The sequence below is a fragment of the Indicator indicator genome, chromosome 1 (assembly GCF_027791375.1).
Source record: "Indicator indicator isolate 239-I01 chromosome 1, UM_Iind_1.1, whole genome shotgun sequence".
NCBI lineage: Eukaryota > Metazoa > Chordata > Aves > Piciformes > Indicatoridae > Indicator > Indicator indicator.
In genome coordinates, this window is record NC_072010.1 from 63689592 (window position 1) to 63710948 (window position 21357).

Sequence of the window (21357 nt, forward strand, 5' to 3'; positions counted from 1 at the left end):
ATGGCTGAAGGAAAGGACTAAGGGAGATTTCATTCTATCTGGGCATGAGTTGAAGTATTTCTCTTATTTTAGCAAAGTGCACTATAACCAAATCAAGAAGTCAGAAAAGGTAACAAGAAAAATAATTATTTCAGAAAACATGATATAAAATGAAAGACTGAAGGACATGGTTGAGGGGAATGCAAGAAGGATCGCAGGAGCTACTTTCTAAGCCCTACACTTTTGTTTTAACTAAAACAATTATTTAAAAACTCTTATGTTTGGGTTTTTTTTTAATAAAAAGTAAATAACAAAATTTAAAAAGACAGATAATAAAAACAAGAACCAGGAGAGAGAATGATCTTAAACCACTGAATTTTCACATAGCAGTAAAAATAAAAACCCAAGAAGAATGCATTGTCTAAAAACTTAGTATCTCTACCACCATTAAGTTTCTAAATAGAGCACTGATTGCCTTTCTCCTGCATGTTTCCAGATGTTTCTAAACCTGATAAGCTGATCTTTTGATATAGTAGCATGGGTATATTTTGACCTGACCTTCAGGTCACAGAGAAACACATGCACAAAATGCTGTCCACTCACATGCTCAAAATGCTTCCCACTTTTTCTTACAGTATCAGTTGGTCTTCATGACCACAACAGTGTTTCCACTGTATGTTTTAAATGAAAGACAGGTTTTCTCCTCTGGTAAGCTCTGGTTTCTACTTTAAAAATTTCATTTCGTTTGCAAGACTCTTCTGATAAAAGAGGTAAGATGGATTTCATAAGGGCAAATCAGAAGTCTTCCATCCAACCGAAACCCTTCCTGTCTGTGATTCATCTTATTAATCTTTGTTTCTATGACGTTGAAAGATACCAGAAAAATACCTGCATTTGCTGTGTGAAATTCTTTATGTTTCAAAAATGTTGTCTAAGACTAAGATACAATTCAACTCAAAGCATTGCTGATTACATGAGTGTTAATTACACTTAGCCACAGTCACAGACTATAGTTACCTTTTTCTCCTTGATCTCCCTTTTGGCCTTTGAGACTAACCATGTCCATGGTGTCCATTGTTCCAGGTTTTCCTGGGAGACCAGCTTCACCTTTATCTCCTTTCACACCAGGATCTCCCTGGGGTCCAACTACACCTTTGGAACCTTGGCTACCTATAAAAGGATAGCATAGAATATTTCAATGGCATATAAAACTTAGCAAAAATATTTAGTAGACAGCAACAAATGAAATTGGCTATTTATTCAAAATTTGAACACCAAATATCATGCTCCAGAAGTTCTCATGTATCTCATATAAAGTATCTTTTATACCAGGGCTTCACAGTAGCTGTCAAAAAAGTTGATATGTTTTTCCTGCTTCATCACCATTAATTCTAGACTCTCAAAACAACAAGGATAGGAGTTTGGTAGTAATACAGGGCATTATTTGAAGAATTTATTTAAGACTTTCCAGATGGATTTTTGTAATTTCAAACACAGCATTTTCTTGGAGTAATATCTAGAACATCCTTACACTTAGCAGACCCTTACCTTATGGAAGTACAGAACAAAAATCCTGGCCCAAACACATGACTGCTCTTAGGACATGACTTTCTAAATTACACTATTAATAACTTACAAGGAAGTTATTTGACATAAAACATCACTTAGACCAATCATAATCCTTATATTTGGTTATTTCTAGACTCGCCTCTGCCTGGAAATAGGCATATTTTACAATTTTGATTTCGAGAAAAATCTCTCTTACCTTTCTCACCAGGCAACCCTCGATCTCCAACTGGTCCAGGAGTTCCTGGCAGTCCAGGAGTTCCCATAACTCCCATTTCTCCTTTGGGTCCTGAAACCAGAGTGAAAGAGTGAATAACAAAAATAAAGCAGCAGCATAAAGAAGTAAAAGAAATGGAATTTACTCCCTATCATATTAGTAACTGCACTTCTTAAGGAAAAATGAAACAAAAATAGTTACAAAAAACAGTTTGTAATGAGCTTTTGACAGATTCTTAGGACCTCCTATTCCTGTAACAATGTTGTTGTTAGGGAAGGCATTATTAAAACCACATTCTGTCATTGCAGTGGTAAAGAAAAATCACCTTTCACTATTACACTCTAACAGCTAGTTCCTGCAAGTTGCTGGATTTGATCCACTGAAGGACTTGAGTAGCAGTTCAGTTACATGTGCATGGAGCTACTTTACTGATGTCAGCCTACGTGTTTTCCCAAGCTTGGGCTCTTTGATGGATCAATTCCTAACCAAGTGAAAGGGCATTGCTACCACAACTTCATAACACATTTGTCAAAGATGCTGTTTTCTGAGGAAGAAGGTGGTTACCTGATGATCCTTTAAGTCCAATGGCCCCCTGTGGACCTGGCAGACCGGGTAACCCCACAGACCCTGGTACTCCAGGCTGACCTTGGCTACCTTTGTCTCCTTTTGGACCTGGCATATCTAGACCTGGGATACCAGGGAAGCCTCTTTCTCCTTTTATTCCAGGAAATCCTAGGAAAAAAACAGAAGGTAAAGGATTAGTCCTTAATGGACACAGGGAACACCATTAACAAAAATATCTGATTATGTACACCTGCAGTTCAGAAATTACATGGCACGTAGAATGAAGACTCAAAGCAGGACAGCAGAAATAGTTCTCATTTTCTAAGTGAGGTGTTATCTGGTATATATTACCCACTGATGACCACACAAAATGGCAGTTTTTTTCTCAGGAGGCTTCACCCTGTGGTTTGGACTAGATGGAGGAGGCCTCTTGATATGTCCCTTCCATGTACCCCCATTACAAAATAGTTCACAAGCAACACTTTCACCAATATAAATATCCATTTGTGCCAAAAATCCACTCCTAAGCACCATCATGCAAGCATTTTTCTCTCACCTGGTGGTCCCTGAGGTCCTGGCTGCCCAGCAGGTCCTGGTGATCCCTGTGGGCCCAGCCCTGGTGCACCTGGAGGGCCTTGCAAACCCTGCAGTCCTGGGAGGCCAGGGTCACCTGCAGGGAGACAGAGACACAAACTGAGCGTCCTCCAATGTTATTTGAAATCTTGTTTGCTGAAGATGATAAAGTAGGTGCTTCAAAAGAACTTGGCTAACGGGATCTCATTTCAGCCTCTCACACCTCCTGCCTAGGGTTGGAGGAAGGGCACAGTGCCATTTGGTACTGATGGTTGCTAGGAGAAAACAAGGGGAAGTCGAAAAGGGCAATACTCTGAGGTATCAGTAGGGTATCTCTGGTGAATGACTTTTTTGCTGCATCTATGGGGGACTGACTTTGAAAAAGAAATAGAAATATAGAGCTGTATTTTTCCTGTGATGTTACCTCTGAATCCTTGCTGGCCAGGTATGCCCGGAAAGCCTTGCTCGCCCCGTAAACCAGGCAGTCCCGGATTTCCCTTTTCTCCAGGGATGCCAGCTGGGCCTGGGGGGCCTGGTAATCCCTTAGGGCCAGGGAGACCTACACCAGGTTCACCCTAGGCAAAGAAACAAGAGACTGTGAATTAACACATCAAAACCAAGGATTCATTCATTGACTGCATGTAAATCACTCAGAGGCAGACTTACACATGAACTCCATCCATCTACTTTGTCCCTTTGTATGCACAGTGGGAAACATAAGATGAAGGACAGTTGGATCAATTTTTTTTTTTAAAAGAACAGGATCTTTGTACACATTCCTGTTGACATAGGAAGTCACAGATAACAGTATCAGCAGATGATACCTACTTTTTGACCTTGTAAACCTGGTACACCTGGCAAACCATCCAAGCCAGGGGTTCCTGGAGTTCCTGGCAGACCAGGTGAGCCAGGCTGACCTTGGAAACCTATAAAACAAAACAAAATTCACATCATTACCATTTGTGTTCTCTGCTGTTTCTTCAAGACTCTGACTGAACTATTCACATCCTCACAGGGATGTGTTTGAAAAGGTCTGTGCAGTTTTTGATGTCAAACTTCTAGGGATGCCAACATCCAAACATCTCAACAGAGATTCAAACACTACATAGCATTTGGCTTCTGATGAGAAACAATCACCCAGAATAAATAAACACTGAGTGCCTTCTCTTACATGACATGAGAGTTGAGCTTTGTGTGTTGATGTCACTGAGAAACATCCTGTCTGCAAAACTGAGTTCCTAAAGTCTTCAGAAAATGCAACTTAATGTGTAGGGTACGAGAGTGAGAGATGCACAACAAAACACATATGTGAATCAACATCTTTTGTTCAGCATATGTCATATGACATGTCCTGCATGTCCCACTGTGTACTGCACACAGGTTTCTATGCCACAGCTGGCCCATGCACTGTGCCTTGAGAATGAAGGAAGGAATACGTAAGACATCCTGCAAATCACTTAAAGACAGCACTCACACAACACCAGCACACATGCATTAAACTGAGATGAAACTCCTTTCTCAGTCAAAGGTCTTGGAGAGTGGGAAATCTAGGTTTTAGGCTAAGCCCCAGGCAAGTCATTGGGCAGAGCTGAATTCAAGAAAGGATCTCTAAAAGAAATATATTTGATACGTCTTTCATTTTCTGCTGGCATCAAAGAGCATACAGCAATCCTTTTCTAGATACAACAAGGTTCATCCCATACCAGGCTCAGAGTAACTAGAGGTAGCCACAGGTAAATCTCCTTATTAAGTCTTTCTGAACCTCACAGTTCATTGATGTGTGGAATTTAATAATAAATTAAATAATAATGAAGGCCCTCAAGAATTTTAGCGATTGAAGTGGCTGCTAAAAGCTCAGTCATCTAGTTTTAAATTAATAGCAGCACTATGAAATACATCTCCTAAAAATATGAACATTTAGAGTTCCCCTGCATCATGTGCATACCCGGACAATAACCATGCAGTGAAGACTAAACTTATGCTGAGTAAGCTGGTATTCTAACCAAACTGCTCTCAGACACCTCAACACTCCAGAGCTGCTATCACTGGCCCAAAAATACTATAGTTATGTCAGTGTGATTTTTTGACCAACCACACAGCATGCTTCATCTCATCTTTCAAAGACTATATCATCTCTCAGTACTTCAGTTGCTGCAAGGTAAGATGTTGTACTGTAACACATCACTGTAGAAAGCAGTGATGATTTTGCAAGGGAGGTTCCACAGCTACACCTCCCAAATCCCTTTCAGCCAGGGCTGAATTATAATGCTGGCCTCCATCCACACTCCAGTTATACCAGCTCTGTTAGATGGATAACTTTATCTTACCTTTGGGTCCTGGAGGTCCAGGGAACCCTATTCCTGGCTGCCCAACAGCACCTTTTTCTCCTGGCAGGCCAGGACTACCTGGAAGCCCAGGATTCCCTTTGTCACCTTTGCAAGTAAAAACAAGACAAATGTTAATACAAAGATCAGCTTCTGGAGAATGGAGCCATTATAATCAGACACAGATTAATAGGACTACTATACCTTGGGGTCCAGGGAAACCAGGTGGCCCAGGAAGGCCATCTGCCCCAGGAGGTCCAGGAAGTGGTATAGTTCGTCCTGCTTCGCCCTTTGCTCCTGTTAATATAAAGGTCAATCAAGTATAACAACTGACGAAACGAAACAACAGTGTTTCACCTAGCCAGCAAGGTTAGTCCACCCATACCATTACAACTGACTCGTTATGAAGTTTTTTTGTAAAAGATTCATAGAAAACTAAGCTGAACCTAAACCATCCTGGCACAAAAAAAACACCCTCAAAGATTTGCAATTATACTGCCGAAAGCTAATTTTGATTTAAATTAGAGAGTCTTTTTATTTCAGTCTTAAATTTGGATGAACCTCTTAAAAGACATATATTTTTTTAAAAGGATTATATTTTTTAAAGCATACTATAGCATTACCTGGAAGGCCTGGTAAACCTGGAGTGCCATCAAAGCCTCTGTCTCCTTTTTCACCAGGTAATCCTGCAGCACCTATGCCAGGAGGGCCAGGAAAACCTCTTTCACCACGTACTCCAGGGAATCCAGGTTGGCCAGGGGGACCACGTTCTCCTTTCAAGCCAGCTGTACCCTAATTTTTGGAAAGTATAAGTGTACTTCTTGCCTAACTGGTGAGACAGAACACATCCTCCTCTCTCTGCATCTTTTGTAACTTGTATTTAGCACAGGTGGCTGTAGCGCTGAAGAAGGTGGATTTTTTTTTTTTTAATCACTGATTTCAATGGAAGTAGAACTGAGTTCCACATTGAAATCATACCTAGACTGCAGTGCAGCTAAACGGACCACATAGGCTTATGTTCTCAGTGGTGGATCTGGGAGCAGATGTGAGCTTCACATTCAGCTCCATATCCCTACCAACAAACTCTCTATCAGTGCAAGATCTTGAAGCATTAGTTTGTACTCTCCCACAGAAGAGAAGTAGGCCAGAACAGAGTTGAAATTTGTTTTACAATCTCTACTTAGATACCTACATTCCTTCAGTCATCTCCAGATAACAGCTACATCATCCACATTTGTGGATTTCTCACTATCAAGCTGTGAGAAAGGAACAAAACTATTGTTTTGCAGGGAAAGAACCCTTGCTATACAGTCCTGAAAGTAACAAGCTATGCTGATAACATCTAAGTCACAGAATTGTAGAATTGTTTTGGTTGGAAAAAAATCTTCACGATCGAGTCCAACCATTATGACATGTAAAAAGAAAGGAGCAAAATCTAACTCTGAAATACTAGTTTGTTGTCAAAGGGCCATCTTCCTCACTAGTTCCAGGGCAACTGGAGTCTTCCTCTGAGGAAGAATGAACTACTCAAGGTAAGGACAAGATGTGGAACAACAAATGAGGGCAATAAATATAAAGCATGTGTAGGGTATTAAAGCATGTGAATGCTGATCTGAAAGACAGAATGTATAGGACAGTATATAAACATAAGCAAATACACTGTGGGACAATACGTAAACATAAAGAAACACATGTACCGGTGCTCCTTTTGGACCCTGGAGACCTGGCAATCCATCTTTCCCTGGTCTTCCTTCTCTTCCAGGAGTACCTGGTTGTCCAGGGAAACCAGGATCTCCCTTTTCACCTTTCAGGATAGAATCATAAGAAAAATCTCCTGGTTCTCCTTTTGCCCCAGGGCTGCCCATAAGTCCTGGAGGTCCAGGGGGTCCCTGAAATTTCATAAATTCAGATGTCATCAGTTGCCCTACCAATCCTTCAAATGATACAAAAGAAAACAAATCTTCAGAAATTAAAGAACAGATACAAGTCAAGTAAACCATTAAGTTTTTAAGGAGGTCAAATGAGAATATTTTCTAGGACACAGCAGTGCTCTAGTGTGAAAAAGGAATTAATGTATACCTTGCTTTGACCACTTTGTCATTTACAGTATCACAGCTATATCATTTTTGATGGTGCATATGAACTTACACCACTTAAACAAGAACCACAGGCCATGACACCTAAAATCTACTCTGAGTATTCCATGGACTACCCACTGGATTTCAGTTACATGTATTTATACAGTATCAGCATCAAGGTAAGCGAGACTTTTTAAAAAGGCATCTTCACGGTGAAAGTGTCTGCCCCACACCTTTAAATGCTGAATCCTGTCACACTGTCGATCCTATTTCCCTGACACAAATGCAACAAAAGTAGCTCTATGATAATTTACAATGCCAGCAAAAGTAGTACAAATACAGGAAAATAACACACTTCAGTATGCAAAGATAAACTTACAGGCTTAAATTGCTTATACAAGCCCTACCCATGATTTTTTTTCTCTCAAAACATTTTCAATCAACTATAATATTAACCAAATATATAGATTGCCTAAAAAATGTTTTTTGTTTTTTTTGTTTTTTTTTTACAAAACTCAAACACTATTTGCACAAGAGCTAAGGCTAACTGGAGGCTGAAAGCTTCTCCCTGAATAGTTTGTTTCTGACATTTAGCTGACACAGATACACATATCTCCTCATTACTGATGATCATTTATTTTGCACAATTAAGAATCACAGTCAGCTGGCACCATCGGAATACTGCACACATGCTCTTCTGATAAGAAATTATCTACCTAATAATATACTCACAGGATTTCTAGAAATCCAAACTTTCCTACAAATTTTCTAGGACTTAGACAACTTTTCTCATAGCAAAAGTCTTTCTAATTTCAAGTGAATCAGAGCTATTCGTTAAGGTAGTCAAGCACAAACTTCCTGGGCAATGTCCACTGCTTACAGTCATTGTTGTGACCTCCATTTAAACCTGAACCAGGACAGTGTCAATGGCAATCTTTCCATTACCTTTGATGGGCCCTGGATCACATTCTCTTGTTCTGGCATGTTTCTAAAAAAATGTGAGCTTGCAAGGCTGGTCTCTGTGTATTTTTTCCAAACTAAACTATATGCTGGATGAGTACCTGGCTGAACTTCGTGGAACAAAACAAGCTTAAAAGTATTCAGAACAGCAGCCAGCCTTTGTCTGATGAAAGACATGAGCAGAACTTATGAGGTATTAAAATGGTAGCATAAAGGTGTGGCAAAACATGCGTGAGAATAAATGCCAGACACACACACACACAAAAAACCAAAAACCTTAAACACATTAGAATGTCCTCTATTTTTCTCCATTGTTTCTTTCATAGATCACATTGACATTATAGTAAATTCAGTCACTGAGTAATACCATCTTATTTATTGTGGTACAAAGAGAGAGTGGACTCCATCCTAGCTAATTTTCATAGGCTGACTTCAGGCATCTAGACTTTAGTTATACTCAAGGGAGAGAAATAGGCTCCTTGAATAAAGAATTTATATAGGTGGGTTGGTTCAATTTCTGAAGGTGCCTCTCTCTCACTGCTGCTCATAGAGGCAGCTTGTGTGGTACAGCTAGTGTACATAGAATGGTCCAGGCCAGAAGGGACCTCCAAAGGTCATCTACTCTGACCTCCCTGCAGTCAGCAGGGACATCCTCAACTAGACCAGGCTGCCCAGGGCCTCACTGAACCTCACCTTGAATATTTCCAGGGAAGGGGCCTCAACCACCTCCCTGGGCAACCTCTTTCAGTGTTCCACTACCCTCATAGTAAAGAACTTGTTCCTAACATATAATCTAAATCTGCTCTTTTCTATTTTGAAACCATTGCCCCTTGTTCTGTCACTGCAGGCCTTTGTAAGCAGACTCTCCATCCTTCCTGTCACTGAGAAGTTATGATACCAAAAAAGATCAGCTGAAAGGACAAAAAAGTTTTGAGGGGGAAAAAAAAAGTCCAGGAACATTCTGACAAACTCAATCTACTTACATTAGGAATGGTGTCAAAATCCTAGTTATGCTACAGCAACACATACATTAAGGTGCATCTTGATATCCCAGCATATGTAGGGACACTCAAGTGAACTCTCACAAGATCAAATGTGGTTGCGGTAGTACTGCTCATCTAGGAGTAATCTGTTACATGTTAGGCATGTTTATGGCTGTTCTGCTTCTGGTATCCAGCCTTACTCAATGCAGCTGAGTTGCCTTGTGTTGTGATCATATTATCAGGATACTATCCACTTTGAGAGCCATCCTTTATTTCTTCAAAATTACTTAGCTTTCCTGCTAACTAATTACATTTTATGGAATATACTGCACACATTTCCAAAAATTCAGACAAACTGACAAAACATAATGCATGCTAACTCCAGACTGCTTCCACTACACTAGATGGCACTGTGTCTCTCTCAATATACACCTACACAACAGACAGTTACTGGAATGCTTCTCAAAATCAGGACTGACTTGTATCTGTTTCCTGTGAGGTCTTACTTTTTACCCAGCTGCACTGCTTACCTTGCTCAGATAGAAGGTCACAATGGGCAAACACAGAAATATAACCTGATTCTGACAGGTCTTTTTTCCCCTCTCACAGCTCAACCACACTGCTTCCCAGTTTATTTTACTAGGCATAGTTCCTTAATTTTATCTTATCACTGTGGTGTTCTGTTTTTAAACAGGACTATTACACAACTACACTGATGACCACATGTTCTTTGATCACATGCCTCATAGGACAAACACATAGCTCGTGACAAGTCATTACTTACAGGCATCCCTGGAAGGCCATCAAGTCCAGGTAAACCTCTGTCACCCTTGAAACCCGACTGTCCCGGAAAACCTTGTCAGAGAGAAAAGCATACAACTCTGTTTATTACATGCTTTTACAAATAGCTTGTGGTATGTGAGTTCTTTGATCCTTTTCAAAGTGTCTCATTCCATCCCCAGTTATATCAACATAATACCGCTAAAGCCAGTGAAGTCGTCTGGAGTCACGTGATCACATGTGTTTGCATTCATAAACTCAGAAGCTGATGATTTATTTGACTTAGTAATGAATTCACCTTACTATTTAGACCTATCATGTAGTCACTGAACTCTTGAAACTACCTATATAGCACTAATTTTTCTGAAGAGCCACTAGAACTAACACTAGGGATGGTATCACTGCTTGCATGTAGTACTTCTCTCATATGGTAGCAGAAAAATAATTATTTTATGAACCACAGAATTTAATGCAAAGATTGGGAACATGTATGGGCCATTGCACACATAGGACAAATGCTTCTAACATTATTTTTCATTTTCATAATCTTCTGTGAAAATATTTGAGTTACAGTTTGCAAAGACCCTCCACTGTGGCCAGTTTCTGCTTCCTTGGTAATTCTTTTTAATTGCACTGGAAATTTGCAATTGGGCCAAAACCAGGAATATTCCATCCTCTTTGCAATAGTTTCACAGAAGATTTGATTAATGGGACAAAACTGAATTAATTTTATCATATATGTTGCATTTTTAGATTTTAGTCTATGTAGGTAATTCTCAAGTAGTTAATGAGTTTTTACCTGCTGGGCCTGGTGGCCCTTGTGGTCCTGGAAGTCCAGGAGGTCCTACTTTGTCACATAAGGCACAGGCTTCACCTTTGTCACCTGAAAAAAAAAACCAACAAAACTAATGAAAAACAAAGAAGATATTTAAGAGAGCTGAAAGTAGGTAGATTCTGGAGCAAATGTCAATTTATACACTCCAATTTGAAAGAAAAAATAAATAAGCTACTACCAATTATATGCTTCAAAGAAAATTTATCAGCAAACTAATATTCAAAATTCTTTAAAATTTTTAAAGGAATTGCATGAAAAATCAACTTAAATATTATCATAGGGATAATAGTCAACAGAAGAGTTAAAAGGGACCCATGAAGAGGGTCAAAAAGAAGAAAAGAAATATGTACTGAGTATAGAAGAAATAAAAAGTTAAAGCAGAAAAAGGAGAACCTGTATAGACACTTCAATTTTGCAGTTTTAGAAAAGCAGTGAGCAGAGTGAGATTAGGAAGGCTCAACCATAGTGTAAATGAGTGCAGCTCTTTTTTTAATATGTCCACTTAGTCAATGCTGCTAAAATGCATGGTTGACAGTCCTATTTATAGGTGATATAATTTTAGCTTCAGTGATATTCATGGCAATGATTCATAAGCCATTTCTATTCCCAACTCATCTGCCCCTAATTCTTCATCTCAGAATTCACATCTTGAATTGTCATGAACAGATCAATTTTCACCTAATGGGGCTATACACAACTGTTGCTTTCTTCCCTCTTCTTCTTTCAGCCTTCTGCCATCCTTTATCTCTTCCCAGCAATGTGTAGGCTAAATTAAATGTGAGTGAAGTTTGTGTCACATAGCTCAATATACAATATCGTTATTTTACTCAAGAAATAGCTTCTATGTCCATTATCTGTTTAACTAATTTTAAGTACACTTTTTCTGAATCCAGCGTAACTCGCTCAGCCTCCTTATATGTTCAGGCTTCAGGGTCCAGAGCATTAGAAAGCAACCACTTTAAAATGGTATTACCTTTCTCTCCCATCTCTCCTGGAAATCCATCTCTTCCTGGAAGTCCAGGACTACCTGGTGCACCGGGTTCCCCCTGCTGGCATTGATCAATTCCATCTGCAATGGAAATGCAATAAAGAATATTGTTTGACAAACGCAAGTTTCCATTACAGAGCTACATTTATGAATGTCCCAGATGAACACGTCTATGAAGAGTGATAAATCAGAACAGCATTTTACTTTTCTATTTGATTTACTTTGAAAAATTTAACTGAGAATATGTATTCTGGTTCCATATATACTACTTAAGAAATGGTAAGAATTACAAAGAAAAGACAGGCTGTGTCATAACATTACAAACGACTTTCACTATTTTTATTATATGTTTTGGCTAAGAAGAGTGCTTAAAAAAAAAAAATCTCCTGAAGAGAACTGAAAATATAGATCTTCTGAAGAAATTCATTAATAAGAGGTTTTTTTCTACCATGACTTTTGTTTTCAATGCTTTAGGAAACTTTCTTAGGTCAAGAGCAGCTTGTTACCACCCACTTAACTTCTAAACATTGATCAAACTTCCTGAAAACAAGAAACTGCATATGTTAGGAGCTCAAGTAGGTAACAAATGAGATTATTTAGAAGACCTGATATGAGAATACAAATTACGCTTGACAGGAAAATACTTAAAACATTTGATGATATGGCACAGGTTTTGACCCAATATAGTATGACATCATTTTGGTCAAAGCCAGAAACCAAAATGTTAGTGTGAAGTTTGGTAAATGACAGGTAAATTAAAACAATTTTTTTCCCATTATGCATCTGAAGAAATCTAAAGAAGCGTCTGGGAAAGAAGCATAATTAAAGAGTGGCAAAAACATGTATTAAAAAAAACCAGGAATTGCTGTTATTTTTAGGGCAAGGTAAGATTTAGCTATTTAATTCCATATTCTAGGTGCCGAATTTTGTACTGCTTCATTGGTGAACAGAGCAACAACTAGGCATCTTCAACTATTTTTGAACTATATATTTTTGGTTTAGGAATTCCATAAAGAATAATGTTCCTTTCAATAGGTTAAGACCACTTGAACTACTGTGATAGGGTTAGCATCCTTTACATTGAAATCAGAATTTCACTCAATATCAGTATCACCTAAAGCAATACTTTTCCTTTGCTAAGAGTTATAACATCAGTTGTAAGGAGCTGTTAGGCACAGATCACTTTCACATGTACTTATTTAATTGCTTTATTGAAGAGCCATTTTTCTCTTTAAAAATGCTTTATCAGAATCTAAATAAACAAAGCTGTATTATGTTTTTATCATTACTATTACTATGTATTTGCCACATCATTACTAGATTTTTATTTACCCCTATAAAGCACACATTGAGCCAGTTCTCCTATAAGATCATTTCATTCTACAGTAGAAACTCTTGGCAGACCAGTATCTCAGTCTGCAGTTCTTGCACCTGTTCAATCTATTACAGAGATTTGTACTGCAGACTTGTCCATTGTGATACTGAACAGCTATCTCTTATGCTACAAACAATATTAGTATTTGTCATTGTTTTAATTGAAAAGCTACAAAAAATCTCTAGGTTGGCACATTAGGAGAAAGAAGCCACCGATATGTACTAAGGTCAATTATTTTGTTACATTGTAACACTGAACTTTTGAATAAATTTTTAAAACATTTGTTTAGCAAAGAATCCTTGTCATAGTAAAAACAAGCAGCTTGCTGTATCACAGAACAGTTTTTGCTTGGCCCGGTACAACAGCATCTTTTTTCCACAGCAAAGATGTATTCCAACTGCAGCTTTTACAATCTTTTCATTTGTTTGTTTTTGGTTAGGGTTTTGTTGCTTTTTGGTTTTTTTTTTTAATATGCATGAAAAGTACATAATTGGTCTTCATTGTGAAAAGCAACCAAGTACTTTACCTACCTGTTTTGCCTGGAGGACCTGGTGGGCCAGGCAACCCTGGAGGACCTGGGAAACCATCTCTTCCAGGGGGTCCAGGTAAAGGGAATCCAGGAGAACCCTTTTCACCTTTTTCACCTCTCTCTCCAGGAACACCAGGTGATCCTACCCTGTCCGGAAGTGGTCGACCTTTGGACAGAGAAAAACACATGGAAAATATGATAAGTGAAAAGACAGTAATATTATCCACACACTATTCTCCATTAGGTTTCAAAGAGAAATGTAGAAATGCTAGTGTAAAATAAAAAAGAGATCATATTTTACTATTGGTGATTATTATCTGAGCTGAAGTGAGTATAACTCACTTTGGTTAGGTCCCTAGAAAAATACATTTATTCTGTACTATGTGTCTTTCTGAGATTTATTTGAATCAGCTTTTGCTGGGTGATAAATAGTGGTGACACAGAAGTTACTTCAACTGTTACACTTAGAAACCATTACACACTTATCTCATAATAACCCAAATCTGAAACATACATGGAAAGGGGGACAGCATGTCTAATAACTTCAGTAAATAAGTATTTAACAATGCTAGCAGATTTCAGGAATACTAAAGTCAAAACTTTCTGTAGAAATAATAAGCAAACAATAATAAACAGAAGTAGTTAGAGATAGAAAAAAAAAATTAAAAATCTCCTGTTAACTATTTATACAGTCCTACAGGTTTTCGTACTTTAAGAAGCTATTTCAGTTCACAACTAATCACTAGACTCAATCACTAAACCATTTTGAGCCTTCTGCTGCACTGCAAGAATATAAAAAAGTCACACAAATCTCAATTTCTGTAGGGTAATGACAGACTAACAGCTACCATTCTTCTTGTCTTGGTACAGAATTCTATAGGGTTACAGGCTGTGGTACACCCTATCTCCTCCCTAAATCATGAAAAACTTCTTGGAAAATATCCGACCCTAACTTACATTAATTTCATATTTAGCTCACAGTGAATGCAGAAAACGTGAGCTAAGGTGGTAGTAGTAATATCACTGCAGGATGTGCTGGAGTCAGGTTTCCACAGATGATTTGCTTAACTTTTAATAAGGATGTATCATGTTTCAGTTCAAATGGATGTACATATATATATATATATATATATATATAAAAATGTATATGTGTGTATAATAGCACTGCTATCATGAATATATAGACATGCTGAGGTAACATTTGCATGCAAAAGAAATAACTTTTAATAGATTCATAGAATGTTTTGGGTTGGAAGGAACCTTAAAGATCATCTATTTCCAGCCCCCTTGCCTTGGGCAAGGACACCCTCCACTAGACCAGGTTGCTCAAGGCCTCATCCAACCTGGCCTTAAAAAGCCTCCAGGCACCCAGGACCTCCCTGGGCAACCTGTAAAAACAACCACCACCACCAACCAACCAACCAACAACAACCAAAAAAACTCCCAACAAACAAACCAAAGAAACCCACCACCAAAAACAAACAGGAAAAAAAAAAGCAGGAAGCCTTAAGGAATGACTTTGTCTTATTATTTCTCCCTGCACACCTTGTTTTATTATATTTATGCTAACACATACAGAGCTGAAGTGAAAGCAGAATGTATTACACACACAAGCCTAAGTACATAGGTACATATGCACATATTCACACACATATCCACATTTTACAACTCTTCTTGCCCAATGGAGTCATACTGTGTGGACTATCTCTGACGACCTACACACATTACTTCTTCAATGTAAGCAAGAAGTTATCTGGACTCTAAACAAAGAGCCAGGCTACATCACATCGAAGACAAAAGAAATGCAAACTAAAGGGTCTAATGGAACAATTAGATCCCAAGAGAGGCCACTTCCTGGGTATTCTGAAAGTCTGGCAGTAACTGTCAACAGCTAAGGAGGTAACCTACAGGGACCCAGGGAGAACACAGGCAAAATGTAAATAAAAATCAGTGGCCATAAATTCATACCTGGAGGTCCTGGGATTCCTTGCACGCCAGGGAAACCTTTAGAAAGAGAGGTTTTCAGTTAGGTGATGAAGTCAGCAATGCCAATAACAGCGAACTTTTTAGTACACATTACTTACCTACATATTACAAACTAGTATGCACCAAAGCAAAGGCTAAGCTAAACAATCTATAGATATTTGCAAACAACATATTAAGGGAAAAGGCCCTGCTGTGTGCCATAGCCTCCACTGATTTTTCTTCAATAAAGGTCTGCAATGGGAAAAATGGGATAGAGAATGCTTGGGTTTCTCTATCTACTGAAGAATTTTGTAAATTATGCAAGCCGCTTTTAAGATCAAAAATGAAGCAGCTAAATTTTAAAGGAGTCTCAAGATTCTCTTCATTATTATCCTCCTTATGCTGGAGCAGATTTCCATCTTTCTTAAATAATCTGACTGGATTATTTAACTGCCATAGGAACAGATCCCAGTCCTATAACTACAACAATATGTAATAACTTGAAAACAATTCAATAAATAACTGGAAGACTTCACTGTCATATAGAGCTCCCAAGCTCATAGAATTTTTATTTAAGTTACACCCTTAATTTTCTTATTAATCACAAAGAAAACAGAAAATACATACCTTTTTCACCTTTTTGACCTTTCAGTCCAGGCAAACCTGCAAGTCCAGGGTCTCCTTTTTCACCATAGGTATCTATTGGTCCAGCATCAATAACCTGAATCACAGGACAAAGAATGGGATGCTAGCAATCTTCCCCACTTTGACCTCACGGAACAGAAGCCATTTTGGTTTCAAAATAACAGTTTTGGTCACACTTGCAATTTCATCAATGTAACTTCCCTTACAGGGTAGTAGCCACTGAGGAATTACTGGAAAAAATGCGTTTTTTCCATTTCCTATTCTACCAAAATTCTTTCATGTCAGTAGTAGGATTAAGTGGAGAGCTTCATAGGACCTTTCTGAACAAGAAAAATTGCAAAAAACCTCAGCACAGTCTAGGCACTAATTCATTAGATTTGTATTACCTTACAGTTTAAAATATTCTATTCTGGCAACTTCTGCTAACACTGATCTAAGCTTGATATATAGAATACTGAAATTTACAATAAAATATTCCAAAGTATGCACAATTTTTCAAATAAAATATTTGAAATGCAGCAGATGTTGTGAAGGTTCCCCCATGCTGGGGAAGCAGCATTATCAATGATCTATTTGTTGCTGACTAATCCCATTTTTTATTTGAAGTGTTAAAAAAATTACAGACTGCAAAGTTGACAGACTTGCTCTTTTGAACTTTCTTCTGGATACTTTGTATTGATTAACAATGCCTATCATTCTCATAGCCCAAAACATTTGAAATTCATACTATTTAAGAGCTTCCTTCCCAAATTTCAATCATACTCTAAAGAATTGCATCCCACACTTTTGTTTCCATTAAGAAAAAATGAGGATCTGACTGATAAAAATAAGATCAAAGCATGCATAGTCTCTCTTTTTATCCTCATTATTTGAGGACTCTGACTTTCATGAAATTTATATTTTCAGGTAGGTTTAAAATAAAACAAGAATTTATGCTACTTACTCTTCCTGGGGGTCCTGGGAAACCTCGTTCACCCTTGTCACCCTAAATCAAAATACAAATTGCATTTTAAATCCAGACCACATTTTCTGCCCCCCAAAGTTAATTTCCTTAGCAAATGAACACTTTGATACAGATTCATACAACTTCCAAACTATATGACCACTCTAATATGCTAAGCAGTTAGTTTGCAGGCCTGTACTACTTCACACTATTTAAAGAGAATTTTTAGGAAAGTACATTTGTACATGTGCGGGCTAGGCAACGAACTTGTGAACAAAGCCTGCATTAATCCATCCATCCAAAACAGATCTAAAAGCAGGGTGTGTTGTATTAACACAGATCACTCTCCCCCAACATAAAAGTGAGGGAAAGTAACACAAAAAAAAATTCCAGGTTGCGATGAAGAGTTGAGACAAAAAGAGTTTTACTAAAAATGAGATAATATAATGCACATTAGCCTATTTTGCAGAAAAGCACAGCAAAATGCAGAAGCAGCAGCAGAAGCTAGCGACCTACCCCACCCTCCCCACCTCCCCCCTGCCAACAGTCAGCCCAGCAAAAAAGCCCAGCAACCCCAAGCCCTGAAAACTGAAAGCAGCAACCAGAACAAGAAGCCTCTCATGTTGCAATCTGAACTTCAAGCCCCACGATACTTTGCTTCAGCCAGCACTGTCATTTTGAAGCTGGCATGAAGCAGCATGGCATTGAATAACAGCAGCAGATTCAATTCAGTCCATGACACAAGGATATCTAAACTACCTTAATTTTGACTTTTCCTAGGCTCTCTGTGATGACATTACAACTCAGTAACATTCACTAAATACTGCTTTATGTGCATTCACTGCTTTAATGCACGTCTATGAACACAACATAGAAGCTCCTAACTTCCTCATTCCGTGTGATAGGAAGCAAAGCTCACTACTCCGCACCTTTACACCAGGCTCCCCAGGTCGTCCTGGAATCCCAAACCCACCAGGCAAACCCTGCATGTATAAAACAGCAAAAAAGTAAAAGACAAATGTAGTTGCATCTTAGCCAAGTAGGCAGAAAAGTTTTACATTTTTTAAACCACATCATTACTTCACTGAAAGGACCAACTTTAAGTTAACAGTCTAGAAGGCTACAAAAGTCAACCAGTTATGTATAATACATAGACACTTCTTTGTTATGAATGTGAGAAACAGTACAGGGAAATTAGTAAAATACATACAGGTTCTCCTTTTGGTCCTGGCTCACCATCTTTTCCAGGCTTTCCCTGCAAAACATCAAGTTCCATTCTACTTAAACAGGCAGCCACATAGATGTGATTTCTAAGTACAGTATGTGAAACACCAGAATAAAGCAATCACTAGTGGAGTTTATTAATCAAAGTATGCTAATGCAGCCACATGCAGAGAGTACAAAGCAGGCAAACAGTGACTATCTAGTGCTTTTATTACTTAACATCCTACAAGCTGCAGAATTAATCAAAATCCTGTAAATCTGTGCCCAGATCCAGGAATAACATACAGATTTCACAGTCAAGGAGGCTTTCAATAGTACAGGAAACTGGAATCAGAACAAAAAACTTTTCCCTTCATAGTAATCCCTTTATGTATATACATACATACACACACAAACACACACACTCTACAGCCTCACAAAACCTTTATTCATAGAGATTTGGTGGCTCTGTTTCAACATAAGTCTTGAAGAGTGTCCCCCCTATCAGATTGCACAATAATCTACTAGTAAAAATCACTTCCTTAAATTGAAAGGTACAATTTTAATTCACAAGGCAGATGATAACCTAGAATCCAAGACTCCTTCAGAGCAACATGATTCACAATTACGCCATTGTGTTAGCCTACAAAGTGGATTAGACTCCCTTGAAGTAATCAGCTGATAAGTGATAAATGATCTAAATGGACTAACCTACTTTTCAGCATTCCCTTTCTCATCCTATGGACTACGGACAGGACTGGCTTTTAGGCTTGAAACCTAATCCACTGGACCCTGGCTTTCAGTTAGTGTCACAGTGCTTAGACTGTATATGTATCATAAGAAACAAATATGATCCCCAATTTGATACTTCAGGTAAGATTGTATGTAGAAAACATACGGTTTTGCTATGAAAGATGTAGCATGACTCATGCAGAAGTTGTATGGATAAGACTATGATACAGGTCAGACTAGGCAAATGTAATAGCCTCAAGGGTATATACCATCAGGCTAGGAAACAGTGAGCAAATGTTTCTCAGACATGTTAATTTTTTAATCCAATCATCTTTGTAAGAAGGCTAAGCAGTTTTATTTTGTAGATTGAATGTAAGAGTATTTGAAATAAATTCAAGACATTCCATTTAGCTAAAGTCATTCCTACAGAGTGATTTGGATTTTGCTTTGCATTTCCTTCTGTTCTTGAATGCTTAACTCTTGCTTCAGTTGGGGTCAATGGAAGTCTTGTATCTGCCTTCAGCATTAGCTATTTGAAAGCATGTTACACACTAATATTAGTGTATGTCACTACTACCTTGACTCATACACCTGTCCTACAGCAAAACTTAGTGAAATAGCATATTTGGTATATTTCAAAACATTTACAGGTACTAAACGTAATTAGTTTATAGAAAAAATACAACAACTATAATTATGGTATTCATAACGTTGAGCATACTTACACGTGGACCAGGCTTCCCAGGTTCACCCTTGTCTCCTTTAAAACCTGAACCTGGCAGTCCCTGGAAAATAAACACATGTCAAATTAAAAACCTGCCAAATTCTAAAGTAAATTTGCTTGTATCAAATGAGTTTAAAGATATTCAGGGCCATTACCAGATTCTTCTATCACAGTTTTAATAGTATTAAAAAAAAAAATAAAATCTACACGATACTTACTGGGACTCCCTGTTCACCCTTTTCACCTGGATCACCCTAATGAAATTATATATTAAAAAAAAAAGTTAGATCAGTAAAAAAAATCCTAACCATTATTCATTCAGGCTGGAAAAAATTTAATTTTTCATGTCAGCAAAGGCACATCTAACCCTTCAAGAATTATGCCTATAGTATGATGTGCAGAAAGTTAGACAAACACAAAATGTGATTCCATTGAGCTGTTTTAACATACTAATACATATGGCTTAGACTGCCTAATTCAATAATTGAAGTAGTCCTTGACATTCAGATTGCATGAATGTGTTTCTGTATATGAAGTCTAGTATAAGCTACCAAATGACATTTTTGAGAATATTTGATGTTTAGACTATGTTTACCAATCCTCTTTCCTCAGACAGGAATGCTGCATGCATTAATTATTTATGCATTTATCATCCATCTTTCAAAGAAACTTCTAGAAGAACAATCAAAATTAATTCATGAAGTCAAGCGGGGGGGGGGGAAATTGAAAGATGGGCTGTAGGCGACTCAATATTTTCTTTTTCCTGTTTGACTTTTGTTTCCTAATGACTATTCATAATATTTTAATGAAGAGTACAACATGATCAATCATTTAAGGGCTCACCTTTTCTCCCCTTATGATTTCACTCCCTTTTTCTTTCACATGTGGTGCTGGTCCTGGAGGGCCTGGGGGACCCCTCACCCCTTGTTCTCCCTGTCAACACCAAATCCAGGATAGTCCATTGAAAACAGTACTGACACTGAGGACAAACATTACTAAGACCCATAACATTAAAGAAAAATACCACTAAAGAGAACTACCGTTCACTTTAAAAAACATAGCTAAATGTTTGGGGTGTTTTAAATTCTTGCTTCAGAAAAGATCAGTCAGGGCAAGAGTTACACACAGAGCTATAGATGACATAACTGTATAATGGGTGACAGACAGAGACTGCCCTGAAGAAAGATCTGTGAATCTCCTGTTAGGGTGAAGATTGATTAATACCAAATACCAGGATCATATCTGAGTAATTTTTGAAATAGTACAAAACTATTTAGTGCCTCCCTTAGGAGTTAGGAGATTCGAGGGAAAGATATCAGGTGCAGAAAGTTGATGCCTAAAGCAAAATGTTAGTCAAAGCTTATTCCATCAGCTTTACAACTGTTCTTAAAGGC

General features: G+C 38.0%; 1 protein-coding gene across 1 annotated transcript in view; it reads right to left on the reverse strand.

Annotated features, from left to right (window-relative positions):
- COL4A1 (collagen type IV alpha 1 chain) overlaps positions 1–21357 on the reverse strand; it is a 128528-nt gene that overhangs the window by 23804 nt on the left and 83367 nt on the right. The window contains exons 13-34 of the mRNA XM_054390955.1: positions 20807–20896; positions 20182–20217; positions 19965–20024; positions 18515–18559; positions 18234–18287; positions 17305–17346; positions 16344–16437; positions 15720–15755; positions 13753–13917; positions 11833–11928; positions 10824–10907; positions 10029–10099; positions 6921–7112; positions 5847–6015; positions 5428–5520; positions 5227–5331; positions 3728–3825; positions 3324–3474; positions 2883–2996; positions 2327–2494; positions 1745–1834; positions 997–1149 (exon numbers count right to left, since the gene is read on the reverse strand). Coding sequence (XP_054246930.1) covers positions 997–1149; positions 1745–1834; positions 2327–2494; positions 2883–2996; positions 3324–3474; positions 3728–3825; positions 5227–5331; positions 5428–5520; positions 5847–6015; positions 6921–7112; positions 10029–10099; positions 10824–10907; positions 11833–11928; positions 13753–13917; positions 15720–15755; positions 16344–16437; positions 17305–17346; positions 18234–18287; positions 18515–18559; positions 19965–20024; positions 20182–20217; positions 20807–20896 — 2206 coding nt within the window. The remainder of the gene's footprint in view (positions 1–996; positions 1150–1744; positions 1835–2326; positions 2495–2882; positions 2997–3323; positions 3475–3727; positions 3826–5226; positions 5332–5427; positions 5521–5846; positions 6016–6920; positions 7113–10028; positions 10100–10823; positions 10908–11832; positions 11929–13752; positions 13918–15719; positions 15756–16343; positions 16438–17304; positions 17347–18233; positions 18288–18514; positions 18560–19964; positions 20025–20181; positions 20218–20806; positions 20897–21357) is intronic.